The sequence below is a fragment of the Maniola hyperantus genome, chromosome 7 (genome assembly GCF_902806685.2).
Source record: "Maniola hyperantus chromosome 7, iAphHyp1.2, whole genome shotgun sequence".
Lineage (NCBI taxonomy): Eukaryota > Metazoa > Arthropoda > Insecta > Lepidoptera > Nymphalidae > Maniola > Maniola hyperantus.
The window spans coordinates 5269956-5293028 of NC_048542.1; the positions used below are offsets into that span (position 1 = coordinate 5269956).

The following is a 23073-nucleotide window of genomic DNA, read 5'->3' on the forward strand; positions in this document are numbered from 1 at the left end:
TAGCCACACACATAACGTGAGGGTAGATTCGATCGTCAAGCGCCATCTCGCGGCGAGGCGGGGACCCTCACGACGGATGACGTCAGACGGCGGGGTTGATTGAGCGATGAACTCGACGTCGAGTCGTGTCGATCACGGTATATTATTATTACGGCTTATACGAAGGATTATCCATTCAGATTTTTGTATACAGGTTGTTCTGGTAGGTACTTTAATTAATTTGTATTTTTTTTTAATTTACAATTTTTTATTATTTATAGCTGCTTTTTTATAATACTATATTAGCTCTCGGTTTACAGGTTTTCCAACGATTTAGGTACCTTTTGAATCACAGAACCAAGAATAGAATATAATTCTATTCTGGATGCTACGAATAACATTATTGTTAATTTCTCGCTATCAAGTTAGATTAAGAATTAAGTATTAATCTAAGGTAGGAATTCTAGCATAGCTTACCTACCTACCCTGTTTTAACCTATTACTGCTACGATCCACTTAACTATTTGGCGGAGATGTCTGCCAGAAATAAATCGTTCAATAACGACGCTGCCCGGAGGCACTAGCGCTGAGTAGGAAAAACTTATGTACTCTAGTGCGGGCATTAACGGGGTAGGTACTGCGGATTTAACAGACACTGTAATGTTCAATTACAAACTCCAAGACACGGACGTAGTAGCCTCTGCCGTGAGGCTTCAGAAGTTAGCAGACCTTGAGCAATGTCCTACATCAAGAGTGGTGCGGATTTGATCAGACCAAAGCATTGGGCTGTCTCCGCGGTCTCTTTCCGTCTACTTTGCCAGTGATCACAATATTTTCAAAATTGTTAATATTTACAAGGTATTTGACAATCTACTAATAATCATGCACTTCTTATATTATAACCATGCCAGTCAATACACGATTACCTACTATCATATCCAGGACAGCTGTGATAGCCTAGTGGTTAGGACGTCCGCCTTCTAATTGGAGGTCGGGGGTTCGATCCCGGGTACGCACCTCTAACTTTTCGGAGTTATGTGCGTTTTAAGTACATAATTAAATATCACTTGCTTTAACGATGAAGGAAAACATCGTGAGGAAACTTAATGTTCTCAAAGGTGTGTAAAGTCTACCAATCCGCACATGGCCAGCGTGGTAGACTAAGGCCAAACCTTCTCACTCTGAGAGCCCCGTGCTCTGTAGTAAGCCGGCTTGGGTTGATCATGATGATGATGATATCCAGGACAAATAAAAACATCCTGTATATACCTACGACCGCTGGCATGGTTCGCAAGCTCTTATTAATACCATGAAGAAAGCTACACCAAATCTGATAGAAAACTAACAGTGGGAGTGCTTGAATTTTAATACAACGATGCACACAAGTTTGGTACTAGACTTATTAATATTTTTATAACTTGAACCTGTAGGGCGATTGTCTAAAACCTGCATCAATCATTATTACAATCTCAATTGTTCTGATTGGCTGAATTTGTGCGATTCTTGTTGCAACAATGCATTGTGGCCAATAGTGAGCGAGCATTAACCAATCAGAGATGATTGCGATCGTGACATTGTAGCTGTCAAACAACCGCGGTAGGGCCACTGCACAAACATGTATTGTAAAGGTAAAGTAGGTAGGTACTTATATATAGCTATGACTGCTGACTTTGAGATTATGGAATAGAGATGCTCGATGCTGCCAACTAATCAAATCTGCATCTTACGTCAATGTACGCGCAGAGGGAGCTTGCATGAAACAGTGAAATGTGACAAAGCCACTGTTTGTAATTTAATCGATAATTTAGAATGGTTATCAAACTTAAAACTAAGTAACAGACGATGTGAATTTTACGTATTCTGGAAGACGTTCTATTTACTAATAATATTTAAGATTTTTTTTTGTCATAGGCAACATAACACCCTTATTAGGTAGACATCTTCGCGCGAGAAAGTCGCGCTCTTTTACCACTTCTGTAATAATTATACTTACATAGAGAAGTAATTATATAATATGTATTTCTGAATAAACGAAGTTTGTGAACGAATATTATAATACCTAAGTACCTAAGTACCTAGAGTCAAGAATTTCAATAGAATAAGAAGATAAATGCTAGCAGTGATGTGGTTATTCATAACTCTATGAATGCTAGCGAGACTAGAAATAAAAAGTTCTTGTTCTATTTGCTTTACAATAGTTAAGTACCTACCTACTATTATAGTACTAGTAAGTAGGTATTATTGCAATGAATGTGACGACGTTGCTCTTCCATCTCGATCTTCGACAAAGAAATTTTGTGCAGTAGCAGGTAGGTATCTATCATGTATATTGAATATTATGTATGTGTGTACGTGTATAACCGTTGAGCTATTGAGGCTTTTAAAACCTATCACATAAAATATTCTGATATATTTTATTAAGGTATATTTTTATAAGAATATGCGTTTCAATTCTGCCCAGTGTACGTTTTAAACAAACACGCCATTCCTATACGTATCATAATACCGATATCTTGCGAGCTAAGCTCGGAACATAAAAGTATTCCCTTTAATACCTTATTGAATAATCCACCGGGAAGATTGAAAGATATGCAACTCTGCAAAATTAATATTTTGTACAGGTAATTATTATAATCACTCTTTGGTTTCGTAGGTACTTATTGTGATTTCCTCTGGGATCATTTCATTGGTAAATTAAATACCTTCTTAAGCAAATTAAATTAATATGCACCCTTATGCAGCTTAACAAATCAAACTAAAAGCTTTTGAGGCAAGGTCTACCTATATACCTATTCGATGTACAGTTAATAACTTTCAAGTTTCAACTCACTATATTACCTAGTTACTTCCTATCAAAATAAAACTACACTGATCGCAAAACAAGTACATAGTCCAATCTGAAGTTGCTATAATACATGGCGGTTTGAGCACCTCACGAATGTCATAGTTAATAAGTTGTGTACATGTCATAAGTTTTTTTTTTGCGCGCATTATACTATGAAAATAAGCTAAGCTGATTCATAGCTCCATGATATTCAATGTAGACGCTTTTTAATTATTAAATAATAATTTTATACCTATTATACGCGACAGGTCGAGACGGCAATCAGGGAGTGAACACCCCGCACAACCCCCGCGCTAATCCGGTGCGGGCGAGCGAAGGTGACGTGCGTGTTTGCGGGGCGTCCCCCCGCCTCATACGCCGATTGCCATCGCAACCTGTCGCAACCATGGAAAGAACTAGAATCTAGATATCCGCTTAGCTTATTATTACGTTCTACTCATTAGCGAAACCAATAATTAATCTATGGTTCTACTAGTACTTACTTTACAAAAGACGAGTTCACAAATCAAAGTCCTTTTTTAAATTAACCGCCATAATCTTTGAAACATGTGTGACACCGTTCCTTTCCACTAGTATAAATGTAACAATATCAAAGAACTTTTTATTTTTATTTTATTAAACATGGCATTTTTATAGCAATAAATTGAACCTGTAAATTTAAATAAATGTAACTATTTAGACATAATATTTTATAAAATATTTATAAATATTAACATCTGTGATACCGTGGTGATACCGAACCGTTTGATTCACTTTATCTGTACAAAAATAGAAAAAAGTAACGCAAATGTCAACGCAAACAAAACTTGAAAAACTATGTCAAAATTAATTCTAAATTTAGTGTAAAAAATAAAACATTTAAACAGTTAATTTTTTGCAGAAATCCATGTATTATTTTCATCTAAACGAATAATTAAAACACAGCACGATGGCAGAGAAGTAAGTACCTATCCAAGCCTTTAGCAATAAAGTGTCAACAAAAACCTAAACAGCACAATATTACATAAATAAACATCGCAATTACTGAATTGATTGTGCTAAATGCCTTGAAATAAATCGATATTAATTTGTTACTCATTTCCTGCAGCTTCGTATAAAGGAAGTGTATTAATGCTTACGAGTTTCTAAAGTCTAGCTGGGTATCATGGTTTGTCAAACAGGATCAAATTTTTAATTTATTCCACTTTTATTTGTATACATTCCTTATCACATAAGAGAATACGCGTGGTAATGTCATTAGCGACCTATAATTTTTGAAGCAATAAATAAAACAGGAGTGTTCCAATGATTAGATTCTTTGTTTTATAGCTTAGATTATATGTGAATTAATTTCTTTGTGGGTTCACCTGTACTTTGTGTTATGGTTTTTATTTGTTATCTTATCAAACATGTTAACTTCATTTTTACATGGCAGCCTCAATTTAAGTGATGCTATCTGATTTTTATCTTTAATTTACTTAATAATTTTGTAAACATTCAATTAAGTAGGTACCTAACTAAAAGCTACAAACAAAGGCAGCATCATTATTGGGATATTGGGAGGATTTTATGTATAATACACAAAATAATCAAAATCTATTATTATTATAATTATGCTACATACCTATCGTCAAATTATTCTATCAAACTTAAAACTTACAAAGGATTTTGATACTTTGGAAGACTCACTATTCACTAATCATCGTCATCATCATCATCAGCCTGTTTACGTCCACTGTTGGACATAGGCCTTCCCTAAAGAGCACCACCACACCTGGTCCTCAGCCTTCCTCATCCAGCCACTTCCCGCCAGCCTCTATATATCGTCAACTACTACTCTTTATATCGTTAACTATTAGCAAGCTGAAGTGGCAGTGGGCAGGTCAAGCCTGTCATATAGGCGATGGCCGTTGGAGCCGGAAAGTATAAGAGGAATAATTTAATTTAATACCTATCATTGAATATCATTATGTTAAAGGTGTGAATCAAATCCCAATGATGGTGCCAGCTCCCCCAAACAGGAGGACAAAGCCAGTGGCAACTGGTGGGACTCATGGATATCATCCGCTAAGACAAAGGTATGTAGAAAAAAGAGGAAAACGACGATGAGCAGATATGTATGGATCCTAGCCTAGAAAGTACAAACCAAATAATATCTGTCCCGGCTTTACTCACGTGTGTAGTCAACATTAGCCCGACTAGTTTCGAACCCATACGGGGTCCTTTTTCAAGGGAGTCCGTTTGGGACCGGGAGAATGGAAATCACTCACGGTAGTTTAAACGCTAAAGTACAAACCAATAATAATAGTAATAAGATTTATCATTGGAAGTAATTTTTTTTATTTTGATATCAATCAATCAATCAATCAGCCTGTTTGCGTCCACTGCTGGACATAGGCCTTCCCAAGAACAACTTCGATGCTGACATTTTCAACGGAGATGGATCTCAGGATGACGGACCCATTAAACATTACTTTCGTTTTGTCCACGTTCATCCGGAGGCCCACTCTTGATACCAAATCTCAAATTGTTCATTTCAAAAGCAAACACAACAAGCTGTTTTCTTATTATATGAAGTGCAATTCATCTCACAGCAATGTGGTCTAAAGTTTAACAAGCACCTCTCTTTCTATGGCAAAAACTATCTCTTAATTATATCTCTCTCTTATGAGATCAAAGGGGATCGGGAGTCGCCGCCTGTGACTTGCCTGTCATAGGTATTATATTATCTCAAGTCATGTGACCATGTGAGTCCGGTGCAGCCTGATCAAGGTAACATACTTCTTAGATTATAAAGACAAATGTAACAGATAGAAGTTAATTAGACTAGTTATAATACATCTAATGGTAGGAGATCTGTAGAAGAACTAGAGTAACCAACATAGCTCAATGGGTTGCGAAGCTGAAGTGGCAATGGGCAGGGCACATAATTCGTAAAACCGATAGATGTTGGGGTCCCAAGGTGCTAGAATGGCGACCTCGCACCGGAAGACGCAGTGTTGGAAGACCCCCACTAGGTAGACGGACGACATTAGACGAGTCGCAGGGAGCCGCTGGATTCAGGCGGCGCAAAACCGTGGCGTGTGGAAGTCCCTACAATCGACCTATGTCCAGCAGTGGACGTCTATCGGTTGATGATGATGATGATTGGTATGAAATTTTAGAGTATGATTCGTACTGGGTTTTGACTGTCTTGATTATTAAAACAGTTCTTATATTTCAGTCAGCTGAAGTGTACACAATGGTGAAAAAGGATCTGGACGAAATAGGCTCAGCTGTCAAGAGCGAGGCCAGCCACGTCTTTAGCTCCACTTCTAATGTCATTGGAAAGACACTGAAGGTTAGTTTATCACAATTTGACAAATTCCTGAAAGGCCCACAACGCATTGGCAGTTCCTCTGCTGCTGCAAATGTTAATGGGCGGAGGTAATTACTTTTATTTAAAAAAATAAAAAGGTATGAGTCATCTTTTAGGCAAGAAAAAGTGTATCTTGATATATTTTGACTTTAAGAAAACTTCTCGGAGAATGTATGAGCTGCTTTTACTGCTGTATCGAGATGTTCTAAAGTTTGGCTAAATATACGATAGGATTATATGATGGCTTCATTATCAGTCTGCAGTATGGACAATTGGACATCCTTTAATAATGTACACTAGTCACCTCAAATTTTGTACAGAGATAGTTTACATCCCAGGAACACACACACAGCACACACATAGCCTACTTTTTATCCTGGAAAAGAGTTCCCATTCCAGTGTTTTTGAAGAACTTATATTCCTACAAATGAAGTTGTGGGCATCATCTATCCTAATATTATTAAGAGGTAAGTTTGTTTGTGGGGGTAATCTTTGGAACTATTGAATCGTTTTTGAAAATTATTTCACCAGAAGAAAGCTATGTTATTCCTGAGTGACATATGCTGTGTTTTATTTTAAACGAATCCCTACAAAAAACCCTAAAAATTGTAATAAGCTACCTGTGCGAATATGGCGTGTTGCTAGTCTCATAATAATATAAGATGCACTGTAAAAATAAACATATTTAATTTCAGTTGGACAGTCCAGAATCAACTGCTAATGTTATGAAGAAAAGTTTCAGCAGCTTTATTGGTAAGTAAGCATTAAATCTATCTTGTCCACAATCTATAGTACGCGACAGGTCGAGATGGCAATCGGGGTATGAGGCGGAAGGACACACCCGCACGTCACCCACGCTCGCCCGCATCGGGTTAGCGCGAAGGCTGTGCAGGTGTGGGGATTTTAATTAAATAAATCTATGAAAACCAGCCTACTGATCTTTTAAACTGTAGAGGAATTTTTTTTTTTTTTAATTCAGATACAAGTTAGCCCTTGACTGCAATCTCACCTGGTGGTAAGTGATGACGCAGTCTAAGATGATAGCGGGCTAACCTGGAAGGGGTATGGCAGTTTTTATTAAACCCATACCCCTTTGGTTTCTACACGGCATCGTACCGGAACGCTAAATCGCTTGGCGGCACGGTAGGGTGGTAACTAGCCACGGCCGAAGCCTCCCACCAGACCAGACCAGAAATTTAGAAATTATAAAATTCCAAACCCCTGCCAGGAATCGAACCCGGGACCTCCCACTATTAAAACCACAGCGCTCACCACTGCGCCAGGGAGGTCGTCGAAAATATAAAAAATAGGCTTTATTCTTTGATGTAAGAATTACCTGTTATCTCCCAAAGCCACTATGATCCAAACAAACGTTCCTCCCAGTGTTGGGGACACTACTCAGAGAAACTTTAATTTTTTTTTAAATAACGAAGGTCTGGCACATGCTGGCTCTTAGTCCATATATATCACTCAGTGAAGCAGCAATGTTGAACCAGTCAATGTCAAATGAGCTTGGTGCTATCATGGAGCTATCATTCAGTGTTGAACACTAAGATGAAGTGCGCAGTGGTGCACACACATAGGTGACATTGTGAGTGTGTGACATTTTCCACTGACACAGTTTTCTAAAAATTAACTATCATCTTTCGTTAGTAGACTAGACTATTGGCTAATATTTCATTTCCTTGCAGGTCAAGTGAGCACAGTGCTGAACCCTGAGCCTGATGACGAGGATGACACGGAAGTTATTCTGTCTTCAGGGGATACCACCATGCTGTCCACATATAGAGTAATAACATTAACATTATATACACAAATATTAAGGAGAATGTTTGTATGATTGTGTGTGTATGTTTGTTACTCTTTGACGCAAAAACTACTGGACTGTCTGTCTGTCCATCTGTCTGTCTGCGAGCTTTGTACGGCCCATCCGTTTAACAGATTTCGATGAGATGTGGTACAGAGATAGCTTGCATCCCGGGGAAGGACATAGGCTACTTTTGATCCCAGAAAATCAAACAGTTCCCTCTGAATTTTAAAAAACAAATCGATGCGGACGAAATCACGTGCATAATCTAGTTATTAGATAAAATGTTTAAGGATAAAGCCACCAGGATTCACAGTTTCGTTTTTTTCAAATTTGTTAACAGAAAGAACTCGAAGCCCTCCAACGCGTAGATGCCACATACATCGTCCCAGCGTACAGTCCAGAGTTCGAAGCCTGGCGTTCCAGTCTGGAGGACTCGGAGTGCGTGATAACTCCACACTCAGCCGTCCGGCGCTTGCAGACCAACCCAGTGCTGAAGGCGCAGTATGACAAGCTTGTTCCTGATGCTGTGTCCAATGAGGAGTTTTGGGAAAGGTAAAAAAAAAATTTGAACTTCTTATGAACTTAACAATCAAGAATGTAGTGGTGATCGCCTAGTACAGGACTGCTTGTAAAGAAGAAGGACTTTAGTACTAGGTTTTGCGTGGACTACAGAATGTTAAATAATGTGACCAAGAAAGACAGCTACCCTTTACCTCGGATCAATGACACACTAGACATGCTTGGAGGAATGAAATGGTTCTCTACTGTAGACTTGAAAAGTGGTTACTGGCAAGCAGAGCTTCACCCGGATAAAGAGAAGACTGCTTTCACTGGTACTGGAAATAGCCTTTGGCAGTTCCGAGTGATGCCTTTTGTTTAAAATTTCGGCGTCCTATTCGGGGTGTCCAAATTTCGATCCGGGCCCGCAACTTTTCATTCATTTCATTCCCGGTTCATTCCCAACTAGATCAGTTTGAAAGCGTACAGTCCAGAGTTCAAGCTCAGAGTCTGTCATAACTCCAGCCTCAGCCATCCAGCGCTTGCAGACTAAACGAAACTATGTTTTCTTATTGAATTTTGAATGTTTTTTGAAAACATGTTTGTGATTAGTTGGTGACTCAAAATGGTTAACTGATTACGAAGCAGAGAGAGCACTATACTATATTATTTCCGCGGACAGAGTATAGGTCCAAGAGAAATGCGTCTAGTTTCTTATTTTCGTAGTATTTTGTTATATTCATAGTAATTTATTTTGTAGATACTTGTTCCGCGTGGCGCTACTCCAAGATCGGCTGGCCGCGGCGTCCCGCAAGCAGCCCGCAGACGAAACCACGGCCACGGAGGACCCCGTGCTGGCACATTTGCCGCTACAGACACCCATCGAACAGTAAGTACCAAGGTGTAGCTAATTATTCATAGCTAGACTAGCTGATGCCTGCGTTCACTCTGATAGAAGTGTTTTCAAATATAACTCAGCTCTTGACCTTTCTTTTTTAGGAGCCCCAAAAAAGTTGTCCCCAACGTCGTTGTTACTGAGAAAATCTGTGAAACTCCAGAACCAGAGGCCAATGTCGTCACCTGGGAAGATGGTAAGTAACTTTAAAAGTATAGACTTTTTAGAAATCAGATATCTTATTTTTAAACTTGAAAATTACAAAATGTATTAAAAGTTAAAAACCCTTTTCAATAAATAAATGGAATTGATTATTAGTTTTTTTTTTTAATTAGCATAACGAAAAACTCTTAGCGTACAGTAGGTAAATACACCACTACTTCTTAGTTACCTTAAAAATATTAAAGGTGAATACAGGAAAAGTTATCGTTTTAATTGCGCAGAAAAATGTTTTACTTTAATTTAACAATGTTATTAAAAATAGTTTTGTTTCTAAAATATAATTGAATGTGTGAAACATTATGTCAACGCTGCGTGTCACATAATGTTTTGACCAATTGCAATTTTTATGGATATTTGAGGACACTCTTTAATTTTTAAGCTGCATAAACGTGTCAATCGAATTATGAGTAAGCCATTTTTATAGTAATTAAAAATTAGTGGTGTGTCACGTTTTGTAGTAAAACGGGAATATAAAGTAGATTTTTTCGAATCTCCACAGAAGATTTCGCAAATGACGTAGAACTAACTGAAGAGCAACAGACCCTACTCTTAGAGGAGTATGAGAGAGAGATAGCTTCAAAAAAAACTAAGCCCGCGCGAGACGTCACAAACAATAACATTAAAAAAGACGAAACGGACGCCAGAGACAAACTAAACAATAAGGCCGCAGACAAAAAACAGAGCATAGGCAAGAAAAACAAAAATAAATCTCCAATTAAAGGAAAAACAGATGAATGCGGTAACAATTTAGTTGAAGATTATTTCGGTGATAAAGAGCAAGTTAAAGATGACGCGAGCGCTAATTCCGATGAAAGTTGGGAAAAGGAGTTTGAATTTGAAGAATCTGTTGAACAAAAAGCCTGATTGTTGGCTTACATCACTTGGGTGTATGCGTCCAAATGACGACCAGTCACAGAATTGACTGCTTTCAACAGAATGAAACCAATATAAAGAGACTAGACAAAAATAGAGCATAATAATAATTATTAATTACTGACAAAAAAATCAGTATGGAACAGTCTTTGTTGTATAGAAGCAGGCGTTATTTTGCGGAAGTCCATGATATACAATGAACCAAAAGCTTATAGCAAAATTAAGCTTTTGGTTCATTGTGGAACAGTCTTTGTTTAATCGTTTATTATAATATGGGTGTGGGTACGTCTATACGATTTTCATTAAAATCAAAGATACAAAAAGACTATCTAAAGTTGAAGCCAAACACCAGAATTTTAAAACCATCAAGCATGAAGTGATTGATAGACTATAAGGTGAGCTAAAAAAAGGTTGTTTTGAAATTTCGTATGTTTATGTGAAAATGTGTTAACTGACAGCTTACCTCGATAATCTCAGAAAAGCCAATAGTTACTAAGTAACAAAAAATTAAACACTGTTTTTCACAAACGCCATACTAAAAAATCATTTCAATAAAAATAAGTCTCGATATAACTAAAATTTAAGTGGACAGGCACGGTTAGTTGAATTTGCTATTTTATGAAAAAAGCACTGACTTCACAAGTACGCTGGATCTGCGATTGCCGACCAGTTTTTGAACAAACGATTTTCGCCATTTTGGTGCTGATAGCAGCAATGACTATCATGTGATCGTACCCGGAACCTCGAAATGTTGACGAGACATCGTCAACATAGAGTCAATACGAAGACCACTTGATGCAGAATTTTAATTCCCGGCACGCTCGATAGGGCGCTCCGAATTGGCATATAAAAATAACTGTTATTTATTTCTATGTCTGGAACATAGAAATAAATAACAGTTATTTTTATATTTATAATGTTCATTTTAGTGGAAAAAGGTAATGTTTATTTTAAATTAAAAGTTGGAAAATGAGTCGTTTACAAAATAAGTTGTATAAGTTAAAAATTCCTTGCGAAATTAGAAAAACTAATGAACTCTTCAATAATGTCCATTTTAGAAACTGAATAGACGTTAAAATTATGTGTATGTTAATGTGAAATAGACTACTAATTTAAGGTGAATTTTGACTATGTACCTATATTGTATAATACAGAGTTAAAACATGTTTTAAATATTTAACAATTTACTCTATATTTTCATGTTCGCCTGAAGAACATTATGGATGGCTAAGTCAGAATTCATCTTAACGTAGGTGGATTATATTAATAAGTGCCTAGGTACAATGCACCTGGACATAAATTGTAAGCAACAACTCGTTTTTGTTTACAACAAACAACAAACTTCCGTGTTGTGCGCAGTATCTACAACATAGCCAGGAACAAATTTTCGTAGCTAATAACTTGCGGTACAATATCATTATATCTCAACTCATCACGAGTGGCACGACTCTTGACAGTTTCGCAAAAAATTGTGTCTTTTAGACCTTATAAAATCATCATTAGTGTTTGTTACAGGCGCTTATATTTAATTTGATTTATTGAAAAGTATTTTTGAAAATTATATTTTTATCATTCGTAGTGTTTATATTGGTAGATATTTACTGGTAGAAGACTTTCCTTAGTAATTTACCATAACTTACTTACTTTCAACTAGAGCCTAATAAATAACCTATCACAACTTTTTTGATTGAGTACATATTTTCATTTCAATTCTTAACTTTTCTAAATAATGTAACATAATCACCAGGTATCTATCTATCAGTAGATTTACTTATTATTTCTAGCATTTATTCATGCTTATATGTTTTAATAACAATCTCCTTACCTACTTAATGTTCCCACCCAGATTTGACAATCATTTATGGTCGATATTATATTAATCTATCTGTAATCTGTCCACAATTAATATCTTTACTAAGTTTCATACCTACAGATTATAGATAGATTATTATAATTAAATTTCGGCCGTTAGTATTTATACCAGAATGTTCGTCATTACTCATTAGTCATTAGACATCCTAAATCTGACTCTGTACATACATCTCGACAACGTTGATAGATAGAGTTCGAGTAACGGAACGCTATATCTGAGTAAATTAGTACGTAGAAATTCATTTTAAAGCTCGAGTTTGTCCATATGTCCGCGCTCCTAGTGCAAAATTGTAAAGTGAAAATATGTAGTACAGAATATACCTATTATGTACCTACCTACCTATACCTTTTAAAACTAGGTCCTATAAGAGCCTGTTAGGGCTGTTAGGGCTTGTTTTACCCACTAACTGCCTGAAAATATTACCACTTGTTCAGATGAAGCGTTTTACTCGATATTGGGACTAAATATAAAATACTAGCTGATGCTCGCGATTTCGTCCGCGTGGATTTACGTTTTTCAAAATCCCGCGGGAACTCTTTGATTTTCCGGGATAAAAAGTAGCCTCTGTGTTAATCCAGGGTATAATCTATCTTCATTCCAAATTTCAGCCAAATCCGTATAGTAGTTTTTGCGTGAAGGAGTAACAAACATACACACACACACATACAAACTTTCGCCTTTATAATATTAGTGTGATTGGTGCAAATATTTTAGAATATTAAATGTCTTTGATATATATTTCAAACCTTAGGTATCTTGTCTGTCGCGTACTATAGGTCCCTTAGGTTTAGCCACTTTAACTATGGCCTCGCTTTGTTCCATACTAGGTACCAGTTTTATCTAAAAGGATATATCTTGTAATACAGACAGTCAAAACAATCGCAATTTTCATGATCCCGTCAATAAAAATTACGGTGTGCACAAGACGTGATAACAATGTTACATATTTTTCAATTTATTGGTGCTTCGGGTGTACGCAATCTTTTAACTAAAATAGCATGGTTAAATGTAATGCTATTACTTTGAATACGTTTCCTGCGAAAAAGAATACAATATATTAAGACATGTCAATTTATTTAAAGATTTTATACGGTAGTATACAAATACAGCCAAATCAGTCTGAACCCCTCCTACTAAATTAAACGTGTATCGCAGAAAACGCTTCATCTGGACAAGTTCTAACTTTAATCATTCCAATTTATTTATTTTTACCCAAGAAGTACATGAGTATCTTTTATTTTTACTGTTATTTTTCTTTATAAAATTTTACATTATATAATACAGATAATAAATAATTTACGCGATAGATCCATTGACGTGAAATAAAAACAAATGAAATTGTGTGTTTTTAACCGACTTCAAAAAAAGGAGGAGGTTCTCAATTCGTCGGAATCTTTTTTTTTTCCTTCAATGGATTTGTCAATTTAACTCTGCTTAATTTAAACTATAAGGAATATAAATTGTTAAATATACAATAGGACTAGTATAGTAATTGCAATCAGGGTATGAGGTGGGGGGGTCGCCCCGCACGTCACCCGCGCTCACCTGCACCGGGTTAGCGCGAGGGCTGTGCGGCGGGGTGGTTACGTAAAACGTTACAGTAGCGACAGCAACGCGACAGCAGTAGCAATGCGACAGTTCGTTTGCTGTCTCTCTTCTTTTTCTTCTTATTTTGCTTTGTGGCTATTGCTGTCTCTCTCTAGCCGGACGTTTGACAGCAATGATCGCGAGATTTACGCCTGTCGCGAGATACGTAATCACCCCGCCGGTTAGCGCCAGGGCTGTGCGGCAGGGTGGTTACGTAAAACGTTGCAGTAGCGACAGCAACGCGACAGCTGTAGCAATGCGATAGTTAATTTGCTGTCTCTCTTCTTATTTTGCTTTGTGGCTATTGCTGCCTCTCTCTAGCCGGACGTTTGACAGCAATGATCGCGAGATTTACGCCTTTCGCGAGATACGTAATCACCCCGCGGGCGTGCGGGGCGTTCCCTCCCCGATTGCCATTTCAACCTGTCGCGTACTATAACCTACTATTACAAAACTATTAGAAAGTAAAAGTGTGATATCCCGTTTCGATCGATTGATAGAATTAAGAAATATTTAGTTTTATAGTTGGATGGCTTCGGTTTAACATGTTAGTAGGAACTGTTAGGACAATATAATTGATTCAAGTATTTCAATTCAATTTTTATCGTGGATTCGTCACAAATAATAATAACTAACTAAGTATATACTAAACCTAAATTCATGCTTAAGAGCTTTTTTTAATTGTTAATAAATATACTTTTGCTAAAGTTACATTAACAACTAAAAAAGTAAAAACTTCTTCGTCACCTTAATCGATGCGGGTCCCGTGAAAATTGCATTGAAAAAGAATATATTAAAACTATATTTTGGCCAAAATGTATGTGCACGAAAAATATAATTGTATCATAATAATATATTTAATGCAATAGATTTTAGGTACCCAGCTATCTTCTTGTGGAGATATTAGATTTCGTTATGTTTGTGTAAATTATGATTATATTAAAAATACGAATAAAAGTTGTTAAAAAATCGTAAATATTCTTATTATTTTACACACAATAATTAACAATTGGACCTAAGGATTAAAATCGTACTTTTGATATAACAGCTGTTCACACATTAAGTTAAAAGGGCGAGTGAGAACTTAAAATTTATGCAAAAGGTCCGGTATCCACATAAGCGGAGAGGAGAGGAGATGCGTTCAATCGACCAATCAGTTTCAAAATATATGGAGGTGAAAAAATTCTCGTAATTTTTAACAAATCGTATCAGTTTACTGTTAACATCTTCTCTCCGCTCCACTTAGGTGGATGCCGAACCTTATAATTGGAATGGTGGGGACCATTCAAAGAAGTGCAAAATGTCTGGCATTGTATCTCAAGCCCACAGTAACTTATCTTTATTATTATTATTGGCTGTTAGAAAATCGATGGATTTTGTTGGGGTCCAAAAGTGCTAGAATGGCGACCTCGCATGTTCCGCATCTCGCACACCCACAGGGAGGAACGATCAGCGACTATGAAGTTTGGATTATTGTGGCTTTGGGAGATAACAGGTAATAAAGATGTACAACATCTTACGTCAAAGTATAAAGTCTATTTATATATTTTTTAAGAAGGTTGGCACGCGCTGGCCCTCTATTTTTTGACTTATGCACTATTAGAACTTCACTGATGCTATATACAGCAGTGGACATCTATCGGTTGATGATGACGATGAAAGAAAGCAAGGCAGCAAATAGATTTTATATTTAATTGGTCCCAATGTGAAATCTCGACATATCAGGCGACGCTTGTCCCGGGGCCTGATGCGGGTAGAACACGCTCGGCGCGTCCGGGGTGAGCTCGGCAGGCGAGTCGTCGGGGCGCGGGTACGGGTGGTGCGGCGGAGCGCCCATCCATTGCGGGTACCAGTACAGACCCTGCAATGGTAATAGATTACGACATCCAAGTAAATAATAAACAAACTGATCTAGAAATCGAAAAATGATGTTCCCACACCTACAGTATTTTTAAAAGACCTATTCAATGATACCCCACACTATGGGGTAGACGAGAAAAAAAAATCATCCCCACTTTACATGTAGGGGAGCTACCCTAAAAAAATATTTATCACAATTTTATTTCACCACTTTGTCGGCGTGATTAATATTTATACCCATGCCAAATTACAGATGCCTGAGAGTTCTCCATAATGTTCTCAAAGGTGTGTGAAGTCTGCCAATCCGCACGTGGCCAGCGTGGTAGACTATGGCCAAAACCCTTCTTACTCTGAGAGGAGACCCGTGCTTTGTAGTGAGCCGGTGATGGGTTGATGATGATGAAATAACAGATTTCTAGCACTAATAGTCTCTGAGATTAACCGAGGACGGACGGACGGACGGACATGGCGAAACTGTAAGGGTTCCTTGATTACTACGGAACCCTAAAAATGGATCGATGTTTGTTAGTCTCACAAAAACTCGTGAACGGCTGAACCGATTTGCCTAATTTTGGTGTTGAAATATTTGTAGTCGCTACAATGTCACGATCCCAATCACCTCTTATTTGGCTACAATGCATTGTTGCAACAAGAATACCATAAAGTCGGCGAATCACAACGATTGTGATTGTAATAATGATTGATGCAGTTTTGCCGCAATCGAGCTACAGAACAAGCCAAACAAAAATAAGAATTCTATATATTGCTAGGCGGATTGTTTATAGTGTGTTAGATGAATAATGTTGATAGTCTGCACCCTGTGACATTCTCCAAGAGTCTATGGTTTCGGATGGACTCTACACTTGATGGTAACGCGGGGACGATGAATAGTGCTTTGTATCGACTTGTAAATTAATTAAATAAGAAACAGTGATTAAAACTAGTTAAAGTATAACAGATTAGTATTAATTCTAACAATATGTACCTTATTTCCTGATCCGGAACATGTATACCGGTACTCGTTCACCGTGAGGGGATCTAGGTAGCTGATACCAGCTATGGATCCGTAGTTTGGAGGGAACATAAACCAACACCCATCCAAGGTATCTGAAAATCAACGATTAGGTTATGGAATCTTCTTCCTAGTTCGTGGTAATTAACCAAAATTTACTTATTGGCATTTGGCACTGTCGAACTCTTAGGAAATTAGCCTCTCAAAATTAAGGAAGAGTGACCACCAAAGGAAAAAATTATAAATAGGTAAATATTTAATGAAACCCGACTCCCTCCGACGCGTCGCCACATGCAATTTGGGCAAAGAAAGTCAAAGTACCTATTTATTCAAAATAGGCACACTTTTTGATTAAAAAATCCTTTTTAATTCTATTTAAATTTATGGCTGATGACAAGAGGTCTTAAATATAAATATTTTGCTATCAATATTAAACTTTATAATATTATAAAACTTTTTTCTCAATTTCGTAGGTAATAAGAAACAGACGTCTATAGTACGCGACAGGTTGAAATGGCAATCGGGGAGGGAACGCCCCGCACGCCCGCACGCTGTGCTGTGCGGGCGCAGGAGACGTCATGTTTGTGAGCTGCCGTCTACCTACTACGTCAATGGGTATAATATGTTGCAACCAAACTTACAAGTAATATTGTCGTAGTAATCGGGACCACCAGGAGGTTCCGTGGTGAACTGGTACGGTTCCGTGGTTTGTTCGAAGAAAGGTGGGATTGGGGACGGGCCGTTGCCAGGGTCGCCCGGAATTATAAAAGGTCCTAAAATAAAACAAAGAAATGAAAAATATTATGGCATCACTTTTGTAAATACGTAGTACGTAGGTACCACAGAATACTTAACCGATATTCTGATGCGAGTTTGTTGTACCCACTAACTTGTAATACTTTGGAGCTGTGCTGGTGATTAGCTACCTACTTACCTCCGTAGAAATTAGTGTTGTTCCATTCGCAAACGTGGTGGTCGCAAACTAACGGTGTCATCGGTTCTTTTGTGTAAAATGCGTGGCCGTTAGGTACAAACTATAAAAAAAAGAAATTATCGAATGTATAAAGCTACCAACTAAGATTGGACCACGATAGGATTAGGTAACGCCTAAGTTTGACAGCAACAGTGTGACGATCGCAATCGCGATTGGCTAACATACAATCTGGCTGGCTGATATCGCTATTGGATACAATCCAGTGTTGCAGCAAGAAGTCAGCCAATCACAACAATTGAAATTGAAACCCTTCCAGGTTAGCCCGCTTCCATCTTAGACTGCATCATCCCTTACCACCAGGTGAGACTGCATCATCCCTTACCACCAGGTGGGACTGCAGTCAATGGCTAACTAATTGTATCTGAATAAAATAAAATAATTTTAATGATTGATGCAGCTTTTCCGTAATCGACCAGCTATTAGGTACTTCCTGATCGTCAATATTGCTAACATTTACGCTCTGAAGCTTCTTAGCCTTAACCCCAAAAACCATATGAGGGTTGATTTGAAATTGCAAAATAGACCAAATAAATATGATATAGTGATGATTGGGTGTGCGATACAATTTTTATTATAGGAAAGAAGTATAAAAAGGAATCCTGGGTTTACGTACCAACATATAATCATAATGTCTATACCGTATCCCTTGAATGTTAAAGTCCAGTATAAAAGATCCTGAGGTGATGATACAAGACGCAGCAGTAAGTGGGGGTAGTTTGTACATGATAAGTCCGCATTTGACGATCGCCTTCGGAAGCGTTGACACGTCTCGCACATGTTGGAGATTCTTTTTGAATGGGAACCTGAAATAAACTGTACCTAAAGATTTTTAAGAGGTATTATAGCGAAAGAGTCATCGGGTTGACCACATTGCCCTAGATTTGGTCAATTAGTAATACTAGTATTTACTGTTTAGTTGTACCTACACAAATTTTGTTATTCTAGTTTGTAAAATATCACCTTTCCCATCATAGCTACAGGGATTCAATCAATATAGCAATTCTTTACTGTTTGGGTAAAATAGGTAGGTACCTTATTCCTGTGTGGTACCGATATAGTTGGGCAAGAACTTGGTTGAATTTATGAAATGTTGTTTTGACAAAAAAATGTGAAGTGGAGGCGATCACAATGGATCGGAGACGGTCGAAGTGATATAGGGTATTCAAGAACCTGCATACCTAGTATAGCCCCAAAGTATAAGAAGAAGAAGAAGACGATGAACCTACTTGAAATCTTTGAACTTACCTGAATATACAAATACCTAGGTGACACTCCAGCCCGTGTATAAAGTTGTCACCCTGGAAAACTATGCTCGGATCCTCTTCCAGATAATATTTGTTATCGTCCGCGAAATGAACGAAGCCTAGAAAGTGGAACCCTCTGCCTCTGCAGTGAGGGGTTATTCCGCGCCCCATGTTGTAGATGTCGCTGTACAACTCCGATATAAAGATGTAGACATTCTTGCCGCAGTAAAATTCTGCAAAAAAAACGTCAAGTGCGAGTCAGACTCGCGCACCGATGGTTCCTTACTCGGGTATTTTTTTCGACATTTTGCACGATAAATCAAAAACTGTTAAGTATACATAAAAATAAATAAAAATCGGATTTAAAATGTACAGGCATCAATCGCCTTTCATATGATACACCACTTGGTGTAGTTATCTTACTTTGAAAATTGAAAATACTAATTCTAGTTCATGAACACATTTTTTTTGTGATGGTAAGTACCACAAATTCACGGTTTTCGGATGTTTGCTTGGAAAATGTTAATAAAACCAATCTCATAATAACAGTTTTCTATAACCTTACCTTGACTAAGGTAAAATTCAGATGGAACCGCACCACCAGCCCCTGAATTAAAAGTGGCGACTCTTTCAGTTTTTATCGCATTGTGATTGTCGTACATAGTCAGCATGTTGTCTATTACATCTTCCAAAGCGATCAGCAGGACCTGGATTCAGAGATACAGGAGAATATAAGAACAGACTAAGCAAGCAGACGCAATCATTGAGCATAACAATTCTTTTAATTCGAGTAGGTACCTACTTAAAAACCGGCTAAGTGCGAGTCGGACTTGCGCACTGAGGGTTCCTTACGTACTACAGAAGAATTAAAACGGCAAGAATGACTTTTGTTAACGAACTGTAAAACTAACTTTGTTTGTAGAGATTTAAAAAACTATGATAGAGCATAGTTTTATTTTTCTACGAAATATACATAAACTTCTATTGACCATAATTATTATAAATTTGTGAATTGGTAAACTTCGGAGACAAGGGAGATTAGGAACGGTATTTTTTTCGACATTTTGCATGATGAATCAAAAACTATTATGCATAAAAATAAATAAAAATCATTTTCAGAATGTACCTACAGGTAAATCCCTTTCATATGAAACCCCACTGATATAGTTATCTTACTTGGAAAATTGAAAATACTTAATTCTAGTTCATTTTTTTTTCCTTTACTTGTGATATAAGAGGTCACCTACCTGCCAAATTTTATGATTCTAGATCAACGGGAAGTACCCTAAAGGTTTTCTTGACTGACACGACGGACAGACAGCAAAGTGATCCTATAAGGGTTCTTTTTTTCTTTTGAGGTACGGAACCCTAATAAAAAGTAGAAACTTACCTTTAGTTCCTTTATGTGCATGTTAATAAATCTACCGAGGTGGTCAGTCGCAATGTGGACATGCTCGTTAATGATATACTGAAATAAAGAATTAAATAGATGTACCCTTTTATTGAGACGGCACGTGGGGTAGGATGCGTGTTGCCTGCGGGAGGGGACAGCAGCATTGAATTCCTTGATGTTTACCTCAACTGTTACCCTCCCGCAACACGCGCCTTACCCCACAAGCCATCTCAGTGACTTGAGTACCGTTGTTTGATACGGCACGTGGGTTAGGATGCGTGTTGCCTGCGGGAGGGTGACAGCGGCATTGAACTCCTTGATTTTCACCTCAACCGTTACCCTCCCGCAACACGCGCCGTCTCAGTGAAACGGTATACCTAAAGATGTATAACAAACTCAGGTTGTTGTTAACGGAAAGCAGCGACCCAGATAAAAGGGTGAGAGTAGTGGATCCGTCCTCCTGCGTAGTGCGTAGGTATTTTGTCGTTCGGTACGCGTTCTTGATAAGAACATGCCTGTGCATTACACCTCTGTTCTGCAATCCGATCTGACGCTTTAGTAAAAATTAAAATTTCTACCACACCCAGCCTTATAAGAAACTCAGAGTCACTCAGCGGACGATGGAGAGAGCTATGCTCAAAGTTTCTCTATGTGGCCAAATCAGAAATAAGGAGATCCGTATTCCGTAGAATCATAACCGACATAGCCCAATGCAATGGGTTGCGAGCTGAAGTAGCCATGGGCGGGGCACATCGTTCCAAAAACCGGTAGACGTTTGGGGTCCAAAGATGCGGGCGGTATGGCGCCCTCTCATCGGCAAACCCCCACTAGGTGAACAGATAAACAAGTCGCAGGAAGCAGCTGGATCCAGGCGGCCTGCGGTGGAAGTCCCTGCAAGAGACCTATGTCTAGCAGTGCTCGTCTACTGGTTGATCACGGGCCTTGACAGACACGACAGACAGACACCGAAGTAGGTAATCCTACTATAGCGATTCCTTTTTTCTCTGGAGATACGAAACTATGCATGGTATAAAATAAAAGATCTGTCGGTAGGTACACTTACCTGATCAGGCGCCCTCTTAATTTTCATCATCTCTATCTGGTAGTGCGCGAGATGGTCTAGCTTGTCCGTCGGGTCGTGACCGTAGATCTCATACGCGTCGATGATCATCGCCAGGCTAATATTATCTGAGGGCTCTTGGCAGCAAGGGTGATTTCGTATGTCGTAGGCATTCTAAACACAATAATTATTTAAATCATTATGATCAACCCATCGACAGCTCACTACAGAGGTCTCCTCTCAGAATGAGAAAGGGTTTGGTTGGTTCAGGCCAAGTGCAGATTGGCAGACTTCACACATCTTTGAGCACATTATGGAGCGCTCTTAGGTATGCAGGTTTCCTCATGATGTTTTTCTTCACCGTTAAAGCAAGTGATATTTAATAACTTAAAAGTAAAACGCACATAACTCCGAAAAGTCAGAGGTGCTGCTCGGGATCGAAACTCGGAACTCCCGATAGAAGGCGGGGCTCTTAGCTAAAAGTTTTTTATTCGATTGCAAGTTCAGTTATAATTTCGCCTGATGATATCAGTTACGCAGACATACCTACCTAGTCTAAGGCCAGGGATAGATACAGTTGTATAGCATACAATGAACCAAAAGCTTAATTTGCTGTAATCCGCTGAAACAAGTCGAATCTGTATGGTGCAACATGCAGCATGCGAAATGCACCGCCCGCCCTCCCACTGCTAAACATGCAGGAAGAAGCAGCCACCAGGCAAGCAATACGCACCACCACCACGCAGTACCACACAAATCCCAAACACAATCGACGCACGTTTCGCCCCGACACCGGAGCATCCTCAGGATCCTGCCGCGCGCGTCACTTTGCAATTGTGCATTGTAAGGTTTACATCTCCTGAGGATGGTAAAGTCTCCAAAGTAACGCCTGCTTCTGTACAACAGTTGTATAGCAGTTCCTTACTATCCCTTAATAATTTTCTACTTTCTTCGCCTCGTCGTTCTAACTTCTACGGTACGCTAAATTAGTAAACTAGTCGTCGAAGCTTTCAAACAATCTGAACTGAGAAAATAATATAATTTCCTAAAGAAACCCAGTTAGAGATCGAACCCGGAACCTCTCTCAAGGTCTCAACTTGCGCCTTTGGGACAGAGAGTTGGTCAAAGCGAAAGTTCTTACAAACATGGCTGTTTTAAAATTGCATTTCGTATATAAATTGAAGATCGATAGGCAGCTGACAGGTACTTACGATAATTCTGGTAAAAAACGAGAAAAGGAATATTTTTAAAAAGCATGAGAGTAAGCCCATGTTGTATAAACTGTAACGTAACTAGGTTTCAAATGTAGAAACAAGCATAGGTATCAATTACTGCTAACGACCAATCACTGAAAAAACATTTAAATTAAACCTATAGTTAACTTTGTATATGAATACCTACATACATTTAATTTTTGTTTTCTTTTGACGCTTAAAATTAGGATTTCTTCCATAATAATTATATTAATATCCTAATCCATAGTAAAAAGAATGAAAATGACAATTTCTAAAAATTACTATCATTACAAAAGGCATATATTATTACTCTTTGGCACAGGAACACGAATTCGACAACCCTAATCATACCCTAA

General features: G+C 38.1%; 2 protein-coding genes across 2 annotated transcripts; one reads left to right on the plus strand and one right to left on the minus strand.

The window, feature by feature from the left end:
• The first annotated feature begins 3596 nt into the window (after positions 1-3596).
• LOC117983978 (BSD domain-containing protein 1-like) lies at positions 3597-14895 on the plus strand. Its single transcript, XM_069499898.1, has 9 exons — positions 3597-3763; positions 4782-4881; positions 6027-6143; positions 6857-6914; positions 7853-7950; positions 8312-8523; positions 9230-9358; positions 9469-9560; positions 10086-14895. The coding sequence occupies exons 1-9, from the start codon at positions 3753-3755 to the stop codon at positions 10448-10450; spliced, it is 1182 nt and encodes a 393-aa protein (XP_069355999.1). The 5' UTR covers positions 3597-3752; the 3' UTR covers positions 10451-14895.
• Positions 14896-15604: 709 nt separating this feature from the next.
• On the minus strand, positions 15605-22802 carry LOC117983976 (uncharacterized). Its single transcript, XM_034970618.2, has 10 exons — positions 22694-22802; positions 21486-21656; positions 20420-20497; positions 19595-19736; positions 19031-19262; positions 18399-18588; positions 17726-17825; positions 17433-17564; positions 16765-16886; positions 15605-15780 (listed from the first exon to the last, which is right to left on the minus strand). Exons 1-10 carry the CDS (start codon positions 22751-22753, stop codon positions 15610-15612), a joined length of 1398 nt encoding a protein of 465 aa, XP_034826509.1. The 5' UTR covers positions 22754-22802; the 3' UTR covers positions 15605-15609.
• Between the last annotated feature and the right edge of the window lie 271 nt (positions 22803-23073).

Excerpts from the sequence above, each read along its gene's own strand:
- LOC117983978 (XM_069499898.1), top strand. Across the intron at positions 6,144-6,856 it reads TCATTGGAAAGACACTGAAG|TTGGACAGTCCAGAATCAAC; the intron begins GTTAGTTTATCA and ends ATTTAATTTCAG. Across the intron at positions 8,524-9,229 it reads AATGAGGAGTTTTGGGAAAG|ATACTTGTTCCGCGTGGCGC; the intron begins GTAAAAAAAAAA and ends TTTATTTTGTAG.
- LOC117983976 (XM_034970618.2), bottom strand. The coding sequence starts at position 22,753 with ATGGGCTTACTCTCATGCTTTTTAAAAATATTCCTTTTCTCGTTTTTT. Across the intron at positions 17,565-17,725 it reads CAACACTAATTTCTACGGAG|GACCTTTTATAATTCCGGGC; the intron begins GTAAGTAGGTAG and ends GTTTTATTTTAG. Across the intron at positions 16,887-17,432 it reads TTACTACGACAATATTACTT|ATACCTTGGATGGGTGTTGG; the intron begins GTAAGTTTGGTT and ends GTTGATTTTCAG.